Source organism: Aquarana catesbeiana, linkage group LG07, assembly GCF_042186555.1.
Source record: "Aquarana catesbeiana isolate 2022-GZ linkage group LG07, ASM4218655v1, whole genome shotgun sequence".
Classification (NCBI taxonomy): Eukaryota; Metazoa; Chordata; class Amphibia; order Anura; family Ranidae; genus Aquarana; species Aquarana catesbeiana.
The window spans coordinates 341,385,023-341,405,732 of NC_133330.1; the positions used below are offsets into that span (position 1 = coordinate 341,385,023).

The following is a 20,710-nucleotide window of genomic DNA, read 5'->3' on the forward strand; positions in this document are numbered from 1 at the left end:
GGACCGGCAGACTCCATGTCCGCCAGTCTCCCGGCGATCCTGTCACGGAGCCGCAGAACGGGGAAGTGCCTATGTAAACAAGGTATATCCCTGTTCTGCCTTGTGTCATGACAGAGATCACCGCTCCCTGTCATCTGGAGTGGTGATCGCTGTCATGTGAGTGGAAGCCCATCCCCCCCACAGTTAGAATCACTCCCTAGGACACACTTATCCCCTTCATCACCCCCTAGTGTTTAACCCCTTCCCTGCCAGTGTCATTTACACAGTAATCAGTGCATTTTTATAGCACTGATCGCTCTATAAATGCCAATGGTCCCAAAATAGTGTCAAAAGTGTCCGATGTCGCAGTCCCGACAAAAATCGCAGATCGCCGCCATTACTAATGAAAAAAAAAAATTAATAATAAAAATGCCATAAAACTATCCCCTATTTTGTAGACGCTATAACTTTTGCGCAAACCAATCAATATACGCTTATTGCGATTTTTTTTTTACCAAAAATATGTAGAATACAAATCGGCGTAAACTGAGGAAAAGTGTGCTTTTTAAATAAAAAAACGGGGATATTTATTATAGCATTTTTTTTTTTTTACTAGAAATAAGTAGAAGAATACATATCGGACTAAACTGAGGAAAAAAATGGGGTTTTTTTATATATTTTTGGGGGATATTTATTATAGCAAAAAGTAAAAAATATTACTTTTTTTTCAAAATTGTAGCTCTTTTTTTGTTTATAGCGCAAAAAATAAAAACCGCAGAGGCGATCAAATACCACCAAAAGAAATCTCTATTTGTGAGGAAAAAAGGACGTCAATCTTGTTTGGGTACAACGTCGCACGACCGCGCAATTGTCAGTTAAAGCGACGCAGTGCCGAATCGCAAAAGGTGCTCTGGTCAGGAAGAGGGTAAAACCTTCCAGGGCTGAAGCGGTTAATTGAGAATTAAAATGACACGGGGGGGGGGGGATGGACTGGATGGTCCGGAGTCTTTTCTCATCTTTATAAAGGGGCAGTGAGATCGGTGTGTTGGGTGGTTAGAACAGGGAGAGCCTTAATCCTGTCACTGTCCTCGTTATATTTCATATTTTCTGAATTGTACTATAGAGTATCCGCCATGCTTTCTGTATCTGTTCCAATGTTCCATAATGAGGTGGAAAAAAAAAATTCCACCGATGACAAGTCCATGTAACAAATTAGAGCTACTCAATGCCGACTGCATGGATCGTGCTGTAGAATGGGGACCATCAATGATCCTTCTGACTTTAACACCTTGGCGCCGCCTCTTGCCGGCCCTTTAAGGGGTTTGACATTCCAGGAGGCGGGCGGGGCTTGTGACCATGTGATCACCACGATTGGCTGTCTCAGCGGTCACATGATCGGAAAGCTCCTGGTTGTAAGAAGCGGCGCGCGCTCTCAGCACAGCTCTACTGGTGCTTATGCAAGAAAGTATGCGGCCCCCTCTGCACTAAGACCCTGCCTTGGCCCGAGGCCTTGTTAACTGGCTTCTTTCCTAATTATTCAGGAAAATTCTGCATTTTGCCGAGCCTCCGGTGCTTTTTATTCCACCACTAAAGCCGGGCCATAGGCGGTTCAAACCATGTGTGGGCAGGCTGACCAATAGGGTTGCCGCCTTTTTATCAAGGCAAACCCAAAAACTTTAGTGGCACAGGGCAAATATTTTTTTTGCAGTAAACATGGGATTATAAAAGACCTGGGACACCTTTGCCCCAAGGAGAGTACTAATGCGGCGCTCATATTGCGCCACGGTGAACGGCCGGTGGTATGGCCAAATTGCTGTTGCTGACATTGTCGCCCTGCCCTTTCAGTGATGTGGAACCTGCCCCCCCCCCCAGAGAGCCACCCACAGCTCCCGGGCGGCAACAGATCTGTGTGTGACTATCTCGGTTGCTTGGGGAGCCACAGCCCCGTCTGAATAATGGGTGGATCCTGGACAGCTGGCACGCCTACTGCTCGATCAATCAACTTGGGTAAAACCAGCCTGTCAGATTTTACATGCGATTATTGGCAGTGGCTGTTATAGCTGGCAGCAATAATCATTATGTTCTCCCGGTGGGGACAGCTTCCCCCACCCCCTCACTGTGAACACAATGGCTCCGCGGGAGGGATTGCAGGAAAGAAAATCCCCCCGTCTATGGCCCGGCCTAAAGGGGAATGGAAGACCCGACAGAGTGCTGATGGTAAAACCATCACTGTGTATATATATATATATACTGATACCGAACATACCGATCCATGGAACCAGGAAATCGTAGCCGGTTGAGGCTTTTGGATCTGCAGATAAAGCAAAGAAAACATTTTTCACCTATTATTCATATTTTTATTATTATTATTATATGAGATTTATATAGCTCCAACAGTTTACGCAGCGCTTTACAATGTATAAGGGGGACAACACAATTACAGTACAGTTCAATACAGAAGGTACAGGAGGGCCCGGCTCGTAGAGCTTACATTCTAAAGGGAGGAGGTGGTGGTACAAAAGGTAATAGCTGCAAAGAATGATTTGATGGGGGTGGCTCAGGGACAGTTATGTGGGTGTGGGATAGGCTTCCCTGAATAAATGAGTTTTCAGGGATCTCCTAAAGGTGGACAGGGTAGGGGCTGATCGGATATACTGGGGCAGGGAATTCCAGAGGATGGGAGAGTCTCTGGAGAAGTCCTGAAGGCGAGCATGGGAGGAGGTAACAAGGGAGCTAGAGAGCAGGAGGTCCTGGGAGGAGCGGAGGAATATTTCATTCATAAGTGTAAAACTGAATCTATGGTGAGGATATAAAATCTGATCTTCATCTCAGCATCGTCCTGCAATGATTTCCAGCCCCCACCTCTCACTCTGAACCATCTGGAAGTTTGTGAAGACCCTACACATATCCTTCCTGGAATTCTGGGACACGGAGTCACTGTGTCCTGTGAGGAGGCACTGCTGTGTCCCACATTTCACAGAGCCCCGCCTTCTGAGGGGAGGAGTTTCAGGAGGCGGAGTCAGTACCGGAATCAGCTAGGGACCATAGGTTATGTAGTCCTTAGGAATGGAGAAGGATAAGCTGCAAAGCGTGCTGGGAATCCAGGAAGTTGGGGAAAAAGAAGGCCAGCAGACAGGCAGCACTCACAACATGAAAGGAGATTTTTCAAGTAATCTTATATTGGATTGTCAGGAATAAGTATTGTTTATATTGTTGTTATAATGCTGATGTAATACAATGAAAGTGAAAGCTGTGACCAGAGATCACATTCAAAGGCATTATCAATCGTAATGTCATGGTGTCATTCATAGGATGGACGTTGATCATGTAGTGTCATGGTGTCATTCATAGGATGGACGTTGATCATGTAGTGTCATTGTGTCTTTCACAGTAGGGTTGCATCAATACCAATACTAGTTGCCGATACCGAGCATTTGCATGAGTACTTGTACTCGTGCAAATGCTCTGATGCTTGACCCGATACCTGGGCAGTCAGGGGTGATCGGTGCAGTGGTGGGGGGAGTTACAAGCACTGATAACTCCCCCCACCACCGCACTGATCATCCTTGACTGTCCCCTGTGTCCTTCTCTGTGTCCTCCTCTGTGTGCTCCTCTGTGTGCTCCTCTGTGTGCTCCTCCGGTACCATCCCCCCCCCTGTGTCCTCCATGTTCCTCCAGTCCCCCTCCGTGTCCTCTGTGCTCCTACAATCCCCCTATGTGTCCTCCATGCTCCTCCGGCCCCCCTCTGTCCTCCTCCGGTCCCTCCCTGTCCCAGATCTGTCAGGATGAAGAGCGGATGAAGGAGCCAGTAAATCTGTCATTTACCGGCTCCTTCCTTTTCTGATTGCACAGAGTCAGTGATCACTGTCCATAACTGAAACATAGTAATCTGTGCCTACAATGTCTCAGTTTATGAATGGAGAGGAGCCTTTGTCACCTGTCCATTCATCTTCAGTGCAGGTGAGGCTGCAGAGAAAGGTACTGGGGAATCTGTGTCCTCAGTCCCTTTCTCTGCCTCAAAAGAGGGATTAAAAAAAAAAATATATATATATTTAAAGGTAAAATTGTAAAAATAAAATAGAAAATAAAATAAAATAAACACTGACACTCCCCCCCCCACCCCCACCAAGAAAAAAAAAGCATTTTAAAAAAAAAAATAACGATAAAAATATAAATTGTAAAAAATAAATTTTAAAAACTAAAATTTAAAAAAATAATAATAATAAAATAAATAACTACTGACACAGTCCACTGTCACATGACATTAAAAAAAAGTATCGACAATCGGTATCAGCGAGTACTTGAAAAAAAAGTATCGGTACTTGTACTCGGTCTTAAAAAAGTGGTATCGGTGCAACCCTAGTTCACAGGATGGACGTCGATCATGTAGTGTCATGGTGTCATATGTTGCCCTGTACATATAGCCAATAGTAGAGTAAATCATCACATTCCTGTGTCAGACATTTCTGTTTGTGTTCACACATGAGACTTGCAGCAGGAACTGACACTGCACAGGTTAATGCATGACCACTCCCTGTAGTGTGAGAACTGACACTTCCTGTGCAGGTGAGAGCTGCACAGTAATTAGATCTGACCCAGACACAAACAGGCAGAGCAATGAACAGAGATCGCACCATGTTGGAAGATTTTGTTGGTAGAGTTTTTGTTGGAAGAGTTTTCATCAGATTGTCACCCAGCACTACTGTAAGCATCCTTAAATGTCCTGACTCGGTATTGCGGGATTAACCCTTCACATGCTCTCTAGTGGCCAGATACTGACAGTGGCGGGATTATTATAAGCAACATAACCATATCAAAGTGCAATTCATATAAAAACAAATTTATGTCAACTTAACCCTTTTAAGGGTTAAGTTGACATATCTTAGGAAGAACGATGGTAAGTGAGGAAGAACAATGGTAGGTGAAGAAAAATGATGGTAGGTAAGGAAGAAAGATGGTAAGTTAGAAAAACAACACTAAGTGAGGATGAATGATGGTAGGTGAAGAAAAATGATGTTAGGTAAGGAAGAACAATGGTTAGAAAAAGTTAGAAAAACGATAGTAGGTGAGGATGAACAATGGTAGGTGAGGAAGAACGATGGTGAGGATGAACGATGGCAGGTGAAGAAGAATGATGGTAGGTGAGGAAGAACGATGGTAGGTGAGGATGAACGATGGTGAGGATGAACGATGGTAGGTGAGGATGAACGATGGTGAGGATGAACAATGGTAGGTGAGGATGAACGATGGTGAGGATAAACAATGGTAGGTGAGGATGAACGATGGTAGGTGAGGATGAACGATGTTGAGGATGAACGATGGTAGGTAAGGATGAACAATGGTAGGTGAGGAAGAACGATGGTAGGTGAAGAAGAATGATGGTAGGTGAGGAAGAACGATGGTAGATGAGAAAGAACGATGGTAAATGAAGAAGAATGATGGTAAATGAAGAAGAGCAACGGTAGGTGTACCCTCAGTCAGCTGTCAAAGCGATGGCTTCACAAATATTTTTTTACTACAATACAGTGCCTTAAAGTATTCATACCCCTTGAAATTTTCCAGATTTTGTCATGTTTTATGTGATAGACCAACACAAAGTGGCACATAATTGTGAAGTGGAAGGAAAATAATAAATGATTTTCCAAATTTTTTACAAATAAATATGTGAAAAGTGTGGGGGGGGGGGCATTTGTATTTAGCCCCCTTTACTCTGATACCCCTAACTAAAATCTAGTGGAAACAATTGCCTTCAGAAGTCACCTAATTAGTAAATAGAGTCCACCTGTGTGTCATTTAATCTCAGTATAAATACAGCTGTTCTGTGAAGCCCTCAGAGGTTTGTTAGAGAACCTTAGTGAACAAACAGCATCATGAAGGCCAAGGACCACACCAGACAGGTCAGGGATAAAGTTGTGGAGAAGTATAAAGCAGGGTTAGGTTATAAAAAAATCTCCCAAGCTTTGAACATCTCACAGAGCTCTGTTCAATCCATCATCCGAAAATGGAAAGAGTATGGCACAACTGCAAACCTACCAAGACATGGCCGTCCACCTAAACTGACCGGCCGGGCAAGGAGAACATTCATCAGAGAAGAGCCAAGAGGTCCATGGTAACTCTGGAGGAGCTGCAGAGATCCACAGCTCAGGTGGGAGAATCTGTCCACAGGACAACTATTAGTCGTGTTCTCCACAAATCTGCCCTTTATGGAAGAGTGACAAGAAGAAAGACATTGGTGAAAGAAAGTCATAAGAAGTCCTGTTTGTAGTTTGTGAGAAGCCATGTGGAGGACACAGCAAACATGTGGAAGAAGGTGATCTGGTCAGATGAGACCAAAATGTAATTTTTTGGCCTAATAGCAAAATGCTATGTGTGGCAGAAAACTAACACTGCACATCACCCTGAACACACCATCCCCACCGTGAAACATGGTGGTGGCAGCATCATGTGGTGGGGATGCTTTTCTTCTTCAGCAGGGACAGGGAAGCTGGTCAGAGATGATGGAAAGATGGATAGCGCCAAATACAGGACAATCTTGCAAAAGATACTGGGGCGGAGGTTCGCCTTCCAGCAGGATCACGAACCTAAACATCCAGCCAGAGCTACAATGGAATGGTTTACATCAAAGCATATTCATGTGTTAGAATGGCCCAGTCACAGTCCAGACCTAAATCACATTGAGGATCTGTGGCAAGACTTGAAAATTGCTGTTCACAGACGCTCTCCATCCAATCTGACAGAGCTTGAGATATTTTACAAAGAAGAATGGGCAGAAATGTCCTCTCTAGATGTGTAAAGCTGGTAGAGACATCCCCAAAAAGACTTGCAGCTGTAATTGCAGAGAAAGGGGGTTCTACAAAGTATTGGCTTAGGGGGGCTGAATACAAATGCACACCACACTTTTCGCATATTTATTTGTAAAAAAAATTGAAAACCATTTAACATTTTCTTTCCACTTGACAATTATGTGACACTTTGTGTTGGTCTATCACATACAATCCCAATAAAATACATTTACGTTTTTGGTTGTAACATGAAAAAATGTGGAAAATTTCAAGGGGTACGAATACTTTTTCAAGGCACTGTATATCAAAAAACATTTCACGCCTGTGCCCATATGGCTTCCTAGTGGTCCCTTCGGCCATTCCTGGCTGAGAAACAAACAGTTCCAGGCACTCAATGTGTCAAAAAACAAGGAAAGATGTAAATAATCCTGAGTATGGGCTGCAGGTAGGTCTCATTAGCTATGGGGAGAATGAATGAAAGAGCACACATATGGCCTTCACCCCATAGCCCTGGATCATATGGATGTAATGCTCCAACTCTCTCCCCATAGAGTGGCTGGAACTGCCTTCATCTGCACACTTACCATTGTTCTTCCCCACTTACCATCGCTCTATATACAGTATCTGGTATATTTGTCTCTACAGATCTGTCTATGTACAGTATCTGGTATATACTGTACATCTTTATGTCTCTATGGGTTCCTCCAATGATGCACATTTCAGCTAGTTTTTAAATCCAATAAACAGCCAATCAGGTGACAGAAAACCAGTGATTGGCGACAGGACATTGATTTGGTCATTACTAAGACTGTGATGTGGTAGAAATGGTCTGACAATTCCATGTATGGCCCACATCTGATGGTTATTGATACTGAGGACACCCAATCATCCTCCTTGTAGAGGATACAATCACCCCAATTTATCAAATTCCAAAGAACAAAACCCTACTGGCTGGTGGAATCTGGTTGGATCCTAAATTTCATCTGAAAGCCTCAAAGAGGGAAGACCACAGTGAGTTCTTATTTCAAATACAGTATTTTCTTGGTTCCCACCTGATCGCCCAAACACCGCTTTGGCATACTCCGGGTTAGTGATGATCAGACTCGTCACAAACTTTCCAATCCACAAAGGGAAGGCGTTGGGATATTTCTTCACCCAAACCATCAACCGGTCCAGATCAAATCCATCCCTGCGGAACTGTAAAGATAGAGAGATGATAGATAGATAGAATTTATGGACATTGTAAAATAATAAACAATAAACAAAAAAACCTAAAACAACACATCACAAAGACATATCCAATACATAAATAAGAATTATATTAAAATACTAAAACATTCCCATGTTTAAACTAAGAACACCGTATAATCACAGGCATCGGACCCCCCCAACATCTGCTGGACTCCCAGAGACACGAGGTCCTTGTTTTATGTGACCCTCATCTTGTTAGTTATGGAAACCTAGAGGAGGAATGTCACCAGAATACAAGATGTCGAACCTCATCTGCCAATAATATATTGCTGCAAATCCAGAGTAGACGTAGAGTAGAGAACATTTATCAAACTCAATGTACACATACACCATCCAACATCACTTATCAGACCAGATATACACATACACCATCCAACATAAACCATCCAACATCACTTATCAGACCCGATATACACATACACCATCCAACATAAACCATCCAACATCACTTATCAGACCCGATGTACACATAAACCATGCAACATCACTTATCAGATCAGATGTACACATACACCATCCAACATAAACCATCCAACATCACTTATCAGACCAGATATACAAATACATCATCCAACATCACTTATCAGACCAGATATACAAATACATCATCCAACATCACTTATACTAGATATACACATACACCATTCAACATCACTTATCAGACCCGATGTACACATTAGACATGTGCATTCGTTTTCGTCCGAATGCATTTTCGTCTGAATTTTGGGTATTTTCGTTATCATTATAACAAACGATAACGAACGTGCAGAATCCGAAAACCGAAAGATCCAACATAAATAAATGCTTTATTTTCGTTTTCGTTGTGACAATTTGATACAGACAGAAGATTCGACATGACGGTGACAATAGCGATCTGTGTCCATCGAATCTGTGATCAAATGTGCCTAACCTTAGCTCTATTAGTTCAAGATTATTCTACATAGAGAGAAAAGATTCGACATTATAGAGACAATAGCAAAAAAGGTTGAATGTGCCTAACCTAACTCTATTAGTCCAAGATTATTCGATATAGAGAGAAAACATTCGACATGACGATTCGACGAAGCAGTCACCGCGAGCGGACATTTCTGGTCATATGCTCCACCCATAGGCTATAGAAGAATTCTAGTGTTGGTTGACTAGTAATAATAATTAAAAAAAAATATAATTATCACTAGTGTCATACAACATTAGAATTCTACTATAGCTTGTAGGCGGGACATTCGACCGGAAATGTACGATCGCGGCGTTGTACAGTTTAGCTGCTCCATCGAATCTTCTTAGAACATTCGATAGACACCATTAGCCTTCAATGACAGATTCAACCTTAATTATTTTGGATTTTCCGACGAATGCATTTTTTAATGAAACAAAATAAATAAAAACGAATTTTGGGAGTAACTAAATAAATTTATTTTTCAGACAAAAACGAAATTCTAAAACGAAATATTTCCGTGTGCACATGTCTAGTACACATACACCATCCAACATCACATATCAGACCAGATATACACATACACCATCCAACATCACGTATCAGACCCGATATACACATACACCATCCAACATCACATATCAGACCAGATATACACATACACCATCCAACATCACGTATCAGACCCGATATACACATACACCATCCAACATCACATATCAGACCAGATATACACATACACCATCCAACATCACATATCAGACCAGATATACACATACACCATCCAACATCACATATCAGACCAGATATACACATACACCATCCTTTGGCAGAGGCAAGGGTGCCTAACATTACACCCCATTGAGGAGGGCCATTGGAGCAGGTTTCTATGGATGAGACGTGAGAAATCTACTGCGACTTGGGAGCATTCTTCAGGACCATAGCCGAAACCAGGGCATGAGGTACTGAAGGCAATTTCTGACCCTTCTGGAATCCATGATCTTTTGTACCTCATATTCTTCTTATGTGTCCACAAGTACATGAGATCTGGAGGCCACAGTAGTCTGAGGACACACAGGCTTCAGCTAGGTGACCTGTTGGGTATATTAAAGGAGGTAAATAGCCTGAGACAGAAAGAAGCGGGGAATATCTTCTAAATAATCTGGTACAAGCCGATAAACCTCAAGGTCAGTTTCTGGGAAGGCGGGAGATTTGAGAGAATTTGAGGGAGATGTTTTTGGTTGAGAGCCACCAAGGAATACAGGAGATGGTCGATAAGGAGTATCAGCAGATGTTTTCTGGGAGCATGGCGGGAGTCAGATAATCATGGTCTGTTCTCCAAACTTGGTGTTTCGGACTACTGATGTGGTGCCAGGGACACAGCATGACAGGTTGGAAAATGAACAGAGCTTCAGATGATAACCATAGACACGAAAGAACGAAGTGTGACATCTCAGAACAAGAATGAGGGTGACCCTTATGAGTGAATTTGGCCCACAACAAAAGGAAAGTCCAGTCTAATTGGTTTTCTGATACAGAGCATCAAATAAAAAGCTGTAGAGGCTCATTGCTCTTTTCATTCTGCCCATTTGATAGGGGGGTTGATAGAAGAAAAGAAAAGTGGAAAACCCCAGCAGAGAGCAGAAAGCGTGCCAAAACTTGGAGACAAACTGTGAACCCCAATCAGATATAACATCCAAAGAAATACCATGTAACCCACAAAATGTCCTGTATAAGCAAAGATGCTAGTTGGTTAACTGGAGAGTTTTTTTGGACAAGGGTCTGTAAGTGATTTGGAGGTCAAAGCAACTGAACAGAGACCAACACCCCAGCCTGGACAGGGTTAAAACGTTTTGTTGTTGTAATATATTTGAGATTCTTATGGTCAGTATACATGATGAAGCTTTTCCCAGGCTCATTCAAGCCAAAGAAAGGCACTTCTTCTTTTTATGAGGAGGTAAGTAAAACCTTGGACAGAGGGGTGGCTGTGGACGTGGTATACTTGGACAGAGGGGTGGCTGTGGACTTCGTATACTTGGACAGAGGGGTGGCTGTGGACTTCGTATACTTGGACAGAGGGGTGGCTGTGGACTTCGTATACTTGGACAGAGGGGTGGCTGTGGACTTCGTATACTTGGACAGAGGGGTGGCTGTGGACGTGATATACTTGGACAGAGGGGTGGCGGTGGACGTGGTATACTTGGACAGAGGTGTGGCTGTGGACTTCGTATACTTGGACAGAGGGGTGGCTGTGGACGTGGTATACTTGGACAGAGGGGTGGCTGTGGACTTCGTATACTTGGACAGAGAGGTGGCTGTGGACTTCGTATACTTGGACAGAGGGGTGGCTGTGGACGTGATATACTTGGACAGAGGGGTGGCGGTGGACGTGGTATACTTGGACAGAGGTGTGGCTGTGGACTTCGTATACTTGGACAGAGGGGTGGCTGTGGACGTGGTATACTTGGACAGAGGGGTGGCTGTGGACTTCGTATACTTGGACAGAGGGGTGGCTGTGGACTTCGTATACTTGGACAGAGGGGTGGCTGTGGACGTGGTATACTTGGACAGAGGGGTGGCTGTGCACTTCATATACTTGGACAGAGGGGTGGCTGTGGACGTGGTATACTTGGACAGAGGGGTGGCTGTGGATGTGGTATACTTGGACAGAGGGGTGGCTGTGGACTTCGTATACTTGGACAGAGGGGTGGCTGTGGACGTGGTATATTTGGACAGAGGGGTGGCTGTGGACGTGGTATACTTGGACAGAGGGGTGGCTGTGGATATGGTATACTTGGATAGAGGGGTGGCTGTGGACGTGGTATACTTGGACAGAGGGGTGGCTGTGGACTTCGTATACTTGGACAGAGGGGTGGCTGTGGACGTGGTATACTTGGACAGAGGGGTGGCTGTGGACTTCGTATACTTGGACAGAGGGGTGGCTGTGGACGTAGTATACTTGGACAGAGGTGTGGCTGTGGTATACTTGGACAGAGGGGTGGCTGTGGACTTCATATACTTGGACAGAGGGGTGGCTGTGGACGTGGTATACTTGGACAGAGGGGTGGCTGTGGATGTGGTATACTTGGACAGAGGGGTGGCTGTGGACTTCATATACTTGGACAGAGGGGTGGCTGTGGATGTGGTATACTTGGACAGAGGGGTGGCTGTGGACTTCATATACTTGGACAGAGGGGTGGCTGTGGACTTCATATACTTGGACAGAGGGGTGGCTGTGGATGTGGTATACTTGGATTTTGCAAAAGCGTTCGACACAGTTTGCCACACACGGCTCATGTGTAAGGTAAAGTCTACAGGCTTGGAAATATCAGTTTGTAAATGGATAGAAAACTGGCTAAAAGATCGAAGAGAGTAGTGGTTAATGAGTCTGAGGGCACTTTCACACTGGGGCAGTGAGAACGACGGCGGTAAAGCGCCGCTAGTTTTAGCGACACTTTACCGCCATTTTAGCGGCGCTTTTTGCCCATTAGCAGGGCGCTTTTAACCCCCGCTAGCGGCCGAAGAAGGGGTTAATAGCACCCGAAAAAGCGCCGCTGCCAAAGCGCTTTGCAGGGGCATCAGCAGTGGTGCCCATTCATTTCAATGGGCAGGGGCGTTTTAGGAGCCGTGTATACGGTGCTCCTAAACCGCCCCAAAGATACGGCTTGGGGGACTTTTTTTAATGTCCCGCAAGTGCACCGCTCCAGTGTGAAAGCACTCGGGCTTTCACGCTGGAGTGACAGGAGAGGCGCTTTACAGGCGCTATGCAGGTGCTATTTTTAGTGCTAGAACGCCTGTAAAGCGCCCTCAGTGTGAAAGTAGCCTTACTCTGAATGGTCTAGGGTTATCAGTGGTGTACCCCAAGGTTCAGTGCTGGGACCCTTACTTTTTAATATCTTTATAAATGATATTGGGTCTGGGATCAGGGGCCGGAGACAGACAGAGAGGGCGCTGACAGGGAGGAAGGAAGGGGGTGAGGGGGGGAGAGCAGAGAGCAGGGAACCTATCACAGAGGGAGGCACTTAGACCACGGTGATCAGGGAGGAGCTGCCCTAGTTATCGTGGTCTGTTTAGACTGGGCATACAGGAAGTGGTAGGTTTAGGGGGGTTTCTTTTACACTTTAGAGGGGGGCAGATTACATAGCACAAGCGCTGTGCTGTGTAATCTGCTTTAAGGGGCCAGAATCTCAATTTTTTTTTTTTTTGGGTTAACAAACGCTATAACTGCTTTGGGTAATGAAAGCCTTTTAGTACTGCACTTGGAAGCGCCTTCTTTTCTGCTTTGTTTTCTATTAGAGTGAGCTTCCCTGAGGTGCATTATTAGATAAGGCCTGCATACTCCTGTCTGGGTTATTGATGTTCTGTTCCCCTAAGAAGGTCGTTTGTCTTCCGGAGTGCCAGAGGGAGATCTCGTGCAAAAAAATATAAGGAAAGCCGGCAGCCGAAACACAAGAGGGCCGCCACAAACAACAGCAAACAGCGGCGTCTGCAGCCGTCCTCCATGTTTGCGTCGGGCCCAGCGGCTACCGGCTTTCCTTTTATTTTTTTTTTTGCAGGAGATCTCCCTCTGCGCTCAGGATGCACATCTTCTGTTTGTATGAAAGTCTGGATCAGTGGCGGCTGGTGCTCAAAATTTTTGGGAGGGTGCAAACTAACTGAAAAATACTGAACCCCCTCAATTGCAGCCTCACTGTGCCCATCAAAGGCAGCCATTGTGTCCATCAAATGCAGCCACTGTGCCCATCAAACGCAGCCACTGTGCCCATCAAACGCAGCCACTTGTGCCCGTCAAAGGCAGCCACTGTGCCCATCAAATGCAGCCACTTGTGCCCATCAAATGCAGCCACTTGTGCCCATCAAATGCAGCCACTGTGCCCATCAAATGCCATCAAACGCAGCCACTGTGCCCATCAAATGCAGCCACTTGTGCCCATCAAATGCAGCCACTTGTGCCCATCAAATGCAGCCACTTGTGCCCATCAAACGCAGCCACTGTGCCCATCAAACGCCATCAAACGCAGCCACTGTGCCCATCAAATGCAGCCACTTGTGCCCATCAAATGCAGCCACTTGTGCCCATCAAACGCAGCCACTGTGCCCATCAAACGCCATCAAACGCAGCCACTGTGCCCATCAAATGCAGCCACTGTGCCCATCAAATGCAGCCACTTGTGCCCATCAAATGCAGCCACTTGTGCCCATCAAACGCAGCCACTGTGCCGATCAAATGCAGCCACTTGTGCCCATCAAATGCAGCCACTTGTGCCCATCAAATGCAGCCACTTGTGCCCATCAAACGCAGCCACTGTGCCCATCAAACGCCATCAAATGCAGCCACTTGAGACCATCATATGCAGCCACTGTGCCCATGGGGCTCAAGGCTCTGGCTGCACAATCCAACCCCCCCCCTCCCCCGTGGCTCTGACACTTACCGCGACCACCGCTCCAGGCTCCAGCATGTGTCTCCGAGTCCTCTGCTCCTCTTCTTAATCGCCAGGCATCCAACAGGTTGGCCTGGCGCTTTGGCCAATCAGGAAACAGGTCTGACACCCTTCCTCCTGATTGGCGGGGGGCGAAGGTTAGTGTCAAAATAGTGAAAATGTATTTGCTATCGTCACACAATTGGGTGGGATCAGGGCGCACTCTCTGCGCTCCAAGCCCACCCTATTTTGAATTTTGAATCCTATTAGAGCCTCTGGCCATTGCCTATTACCCCCTCCCGCCATAGGAATCCATGCGTTCGGCATCCTGAAAGGGGCCGGGCGCATGGATGGGTGGGGCGGCGCCTGTGCTCCCACAGTGCACGGTCTGCCACTGGTCTGGGTGCTCTTCAATTTCATTACTCCTCCGCTCTGACAATTCCAATTTTTTTCTACATTACTGCGGATCCTTCCCCCGATCCACTGTGCCTGGGAGCTGCAGCTTCTCATCACCTCCACTTCATGTACCATCCATCCATCCATCCATCCATCCATCCATCCACAGTGACTTTCATCACCTCTACCAGTCAAAGTACTGCAAGCAATAAGACGCTTACTTTGGTTTTTTTTGCTTTTTAGTGGATCGCCTTTTCCCTTTTAGTTGCCACTTCACTATTCCAATGCTGGACTTTTACTTCATAGGGACTGTGAGCACCGGGAACTGTTTGTTGTTTTTTGGCCTCTTTCGACCAGAAACTGCAAGTAACTGCGTGTTTTTTTCCTTGTACCTCTGCATGCGTTTGATGCCCCTTTTACGTGCATTTTTCTATCTACATTCATCCTGTGAGGTCAATTCCCTCTTCTTTCTTTCTTTGGGCTTCTATGTGCACTGTGATGCGTTTGTGGTGCGGGAAAAAGCAGCATGCTGTACTTTTCTGCCCTGCGCTGCAATGGTGTGAACTATAACCCTTATGCCGCGTACACACGATCGGACTTTCCGACGGGAAATGTTGGATGTCAGGCTGTTTGGCGGAAAATCCGACCGTGTGTACACTCCATCGGACAATTGTTGTCGGACTTTCCGCCAACAAATGTTGGATGGCAGGTTCTCAAATTTTCCGCCAACACATTTGTGTTGTCGGATTTTCTGAGCGTGTGTACACAAGTCCGTCGGACAAAAAGTCCAAATTACAAACAGGCATGCTCAGAAGCAGAAGCGGTCGGTCGTGTAAACTGGCGATCATAATGGAGAATTAACATTCATGACGCGGCAAATGATGAAATCTGGAAATGCAGAGCACAATTCTCTTCTTCTTTAATGGGATAATAATGAAGCTGCTTTGCTGGTGATACTGATGAAGTTATTGCAAACAAATTTTCCAAGGGCTTTTTTTTCTAGTGATATCAAGAATAATATTATTATGCTTTATTTTATTTGTTTTGGGCAAGTTACCACAACACAATTATCCCATAGTTTTTTATATCAAAGATACAACTATGTTGGTGTCCCTTGTCAATTTTACATTGTATTTTTGTAAATGTAACTGCCGACTCCCAAACTGTCATTTGGAGTAAAACACAAAGCCAAGTATTATTCTCCACAATTTATTTATTGTGCATTAAAAAAAGAAAACAAATAAAATTAGACATGCTATCTGCCAATAGAACTTAACTAAACAGTGCATTCTATGCATCCAAAAATATAGAAAATATATCAAATCAAATCATTATTTTTCAATCAAAAAATAATGTCAAAGCAATAACTCCAAGGCCAATAATAAATAACATGTTAACTCCTCCGATTCCGAAACATGTCTGGTTGACGAACGGCCGTTCAGAAACGAACTGAAAAGCGCTAAATGAAAAACGCGAAAACGAAAGCGCGAATCAACACTCACCAAACTTCTACTGACACGGAATTTCAGAAGGAGCCCAAAGGGTGGTGCTAAAGAGCTGAAAAAACACAAAGTACGTCACTATGTTCGTAATTGCTGGCCAACATTTGTGTGACTGTATGTATGCAAGACAAGTTGGAGCCAACGCCCTTCGGTCAAAATTCGATGGTTTTGTTGTCCGAAAGTCCGATCGTGTGTACGAGGCTATAGGATAGCCTACATTTTGGACTGTCTATGCAGTTGGAGTAGGGTTGCCACCTTTTCTTCAAGCCAAACCCGAACACTTTAGTGGCGCACAACATTTTTAAAAAAATTTTTTGGGACACTTGGTTGCCACAAGGAGAACAGTAATGCGTAGCGCAGTGGGTGTGGCCGAATTGTGAGTGTTATGCATGGAATACAGGGGTCAGCAATATTTACTGTGAAAAATGCAGGGGACAGGAGTGTGGAACGCATAGTAGGAGTCATGAGTACAAAACAAAAAGAGTACAGAAGTCAGGGGTGTGTAACACACAGTGTAGCAGTAAGAAGAGCTAAAATCCCCCCCCCGCAAGCAATACTCTCCTCCATGTTACCCTCTAATCAAATATCAAAACTCCCTCTTTCTGCAAAAAAATAAATAAAAAAGCCAGCACTAATCTTTATGCTCACCCCACCAACAAAAATTATTTCTCCCCCTCCCAGAACAACCCCCCCTCAAAAACTAATCCTCTTCCCCCTTCTTCAGCACAAGTCCTCCTCCACTATCCCCAAAATCCCCAGTCCTAGCCCCCACCTTCTTCCCCATCCCAGCACTTATCCCTGCCCCCCTCAATTCCCCCCTCCTAATAGAAATCCTCTTCCCCCAACCTGTACAAACCCTCCTTCCCCCAATACCCCTCACGGAATAAATCCTCTGCCACCACAAAATCCTACCTCCCAGCACAGCCTCCCATTCCAGTAGAACACTCCCCCCCCCCCCCCCCCCCCCTCCAAAAAAATAAAAATCTCTCTAGCAGTGTAAATCTTTCTCCTCCCCCCCCCCCCCCCCCCCCAATCACGAAAAAAAAAATCCCACTTCTAGCACACACCTCTCCCTAAAAAAAATATCCCCCTTCCCAGCACAAATCTCCTTCCAACTCACAAATCCCTATCCCAACACAGCTCCCCATCCCAGCTCAAATACCCCACCCCAACATCCCCCTAAGCATAAATCCTCCTCCCAGTACACATTCTCTCCCCCAAATCCCCCCTTCCAGCACAGCATGCTCCCCATCCTGGGACAATTCCTCTCCCCTCATCCTCTCCAGCGTAAATAAATCCTCTTTCCTCCAAGCCCCTCCTACATAAGTCCTCTCCCCAGTTCCATCACATATCCTCCCACCTAAATCCCCCCTGCCCGTACAAACTTTTCCCCCACAAACACAAATCCTTTCCCCCCTTCTAATACACATCCAAACCTCCCAACTGTTCCAGTTTTAATGGGCCTTTCCTGAGATTTGAACTAAATCCCAGCGTCCCATGAATCTTTGCTGAGTCTTGGAGCCCAGTGCTGGAACAAATTCTGGCACTTGGCTCCACTAACTTGCCAAGCAGGAGCTAGTGTGGGCATCCAGGGCAAATGTCCTCCATCTCTCGGGGGTCCCAGATGCCATGATCATCCCCTCTGTGAGAAGTTGGATATGTGCTGGGGGGAGAGGGTCAGTGCTGGAAATGGGGGGGTCTGGATATGTGCTGGAGGGAGAGGGCTAGTGCTGGAGGGGGGGGGGATATGTGCAGGGGGGCACTCTTTGAGGGAGAGGACTAGTGCTGGAAGGTGGGGTTGGATATGTTCTGGGGGAGAGGGCTAGCGCTGAAAGGGGGGTTGGATATGTGATGGAGGGGGGGGGCTAGTGCTGGGGGGTTGGATATGTTCCGTGGGGGAGAGGGCTAGTGCTGGAAGGGAGGGTTGGATATGTGCTGGGGGGGGAGAGGGCTAGTGCTGGAAGGGAGGGTTGGATATGTGCTGGGGGGGGGAGAGGGCTAGTGCTGGGGGGGTTGGATATGTGCTGGGGGGGAGAGGGCTAGTGCTGGAAGGGAGGGTTGGATATGTGCTGGGGGGGAGAGGGCTAGTGCTGGAAGGGGCTGTCAGGTTTCAAATTCATACCACACTGCGTCTGGTATATGTCCTTTCTTATACCAAAGCGCCCCCCCAACACATATCGACGTAACCACCTATATCACTCCACCAAATGTACATCCTTTTAGTTTCCTCCTTCCCAGCCACTCTCTCCCCCTCCTCCCTGTCCATCTACAAAGCATAGAAAACTCTGTACAGATCTGATATCAGTGTGTGTTCCTGCTCCCCCCTCCTCCTGTGTGTATATACAGAGCTGAATGAGAAGGAGGAGGAGGAGGAGGAGGAGGAGGCAGCTTCCTTCTGCTGTGTGTGTGAGTGAGACAGGCTGCAGGGACGGCGGGGAGGGGAGACATGCAACAGATGATCGTGTAGACATGTCTATCCCGGTACTGTCCGGTCTGAATGATGTGTCCGGGTCTGGAGCAGATGAAAACTCGAACACATCATTCAAAAACCGGACTGTCCGGGAGAAACCCGTACAGGTGGCAACCCTACTGTACAGTTCTAGGAGTACCTGTCACATACCTCCCAACATTTTGAGATGGGAATGAGGGACACCTACTAGCAAGGCATAGGACACGCCCCCTGTCACGCCACCCTTAAAGGAGAATTAACCAAAAAAAAAAGGTTAATTAAATCCACAAGGGTTTTTTTTACCACTACTATTCATTTATATTGGCTTTTAAAGTGTACAAATGCAGAAATTTAGAATTTGGATGAAATGTTTAGCTCTGGGAAACACTTTTTGAAAGATAAAAAGTGCATTTTATATACAACTATAGAGATCAGACCAGAATGAGGGACAAATGAGGGAGAAAGAGGGACAGAGGGACTTTGCTCCGAAATGAGGGACAGTCCCTCGAAATCAGGGACAGTTGGGAGCTATGCTAGGAGGACCTGTCATACCCCGTCTTTTCCTTGACAACATGTCTCCACCATTAGCTGTCCTGGAGCCTATGATAAAACATCTCCATCCACTTTTCCCAATCCAGTAGGAGATTTATTCTGGGAGAGATAACCTGTGTGGTGCACCTACCTTAATAAGTCCAGAACTGACACCTGAAGCATGGACTGTCTGAGCTCCTTCTCACCCTCCAGATACAATGACAGCAGACATCCTCACCTGGTTGACATGGCCATAGAGCCAGTGACTGGGAGGTCCCGGGAAGTCCCTCACAGCTGATCGCAGCTTCTTCCATCTGTAGAGGAGGGAAGTGGCTTTCAGCAGCAGCAGCCCAGCACACAGCAGCCCCACAATTTGCACTGACAGCCAGGAAAAGTGCAGACCCTTCCACAGTGCCAGGAGCATGGTGACTGCTTACAGCACCTCTCCACTCAGCAAAGCCATAATCATAGAATGTAGGAGTGTCAGTGTCCTCTGGACTGTACTGCGACACTGCCATACAGCGACATCTGCCACACAAATCCCAGCCCCTCCCAACAACCTTTAACCCTCAGCTCGTCACGTGGAAAATATCAGCAGATATCATTGCTTGGAGCTGACTGTACAGAGCAGATGGGAGCCCCAAAACATGGCCCATCCCCCACTTCTCTGGATACAGGTGTATAGAATGTATACAGCGGGGAAAATGTATTATTTGATCCCCTGCAGATTTTGAAAGTTTGCCCACTTACAAAGAAAGGATCAGTCTATAACTTTTATCATAGGAGTATTTTAGCTCGAAATCAGGGACAGTTGGGAGCTATGCCTGTCACACCATGACTGTACAGTGCTAAGAGGACCTGTCACACCATGACTGTACAGTGCTAAGAGGACCTGTCACACCATGACTGTACAGTGCTAAGAGGACCTGTCACACCATGACTGTACAGTGCTAGGAAGACCTGTCACACCATGACTGTACCGTGCTAAGAGGACCTGTCACACCATGACTGTACAGTGCTAGGAGGACCTGTCACACCATGACTGTACAGTGCTGGGAGGACCTGTCACACCATGACTGTACAGTGCTGAGAGGACCTGTCACACCATGACTGTACAGTGCTAGGAGGACCTGTCACACCACGACTGTACAGTGCTAAGAGGACCTGTCACACCATGACTGTACCGTGCTAGGAGGACCTGTCACACCATGTCTGTACAGTGCTAGGAGGACCTGTCACATCATGACTGTACAGTGTTAGGAAGATCTGCCACACCATGACTGTACAGTGCTAGGAGGACCTGTCACACCACGACTGTACAGTGCTAAGAGGACCTGTCATACCATGACTGTACCGTGCTAGGAGGACCTGTCACACCATGACTGTACCGTGCTAGGAGGACCTGTCACACCATGTCTGTACAGTGCTAGGAGGACCTGTCACATCATGACTGTACAGTGCTAGGA

At 46.1% G+C, this 20,710-nt stretch overlaps 1 protein-coding gene across 2 annotated transcripts in view; it reads right to left on the reverse strand.

The window, feature by feature from the left end:
* LOC141103876 (cytochrome P450 4B1-like) overlaps positions 1-19,821 on the reverse strand; it is a 55,515-nt gene extending 35,694 nt beyond the window's left edge. Inside the window, exons 1-3 of one of the 2 annotated variants that reach the window (XM_073593934.1) lie at positions 19,483-19,821; positions 7,814-7,958; positions 2,246-2,290 (exon numbers count right to left, since the gene is read on the reverse strand). In XM_073593934.1, the coding sequence (XP_073450035.1) occupies positions 2,246-2,290; positions 7,814-7,958; positions 19,483-19,668 (376 nt within the window). In that variant the 5' untranslated portion in view covers positions 19,669-19,821. Of the gene's footprint in view, positions 1-2,245; positions 2,291-7,813; positions 7,959-19,395 lie in introns of both variants that reach the window. The other variant, XM_073593935.1, reaches the window with a different exon arrangement.
* Positions 19,822-20,710: the final 889 nt, after the last annotated feature.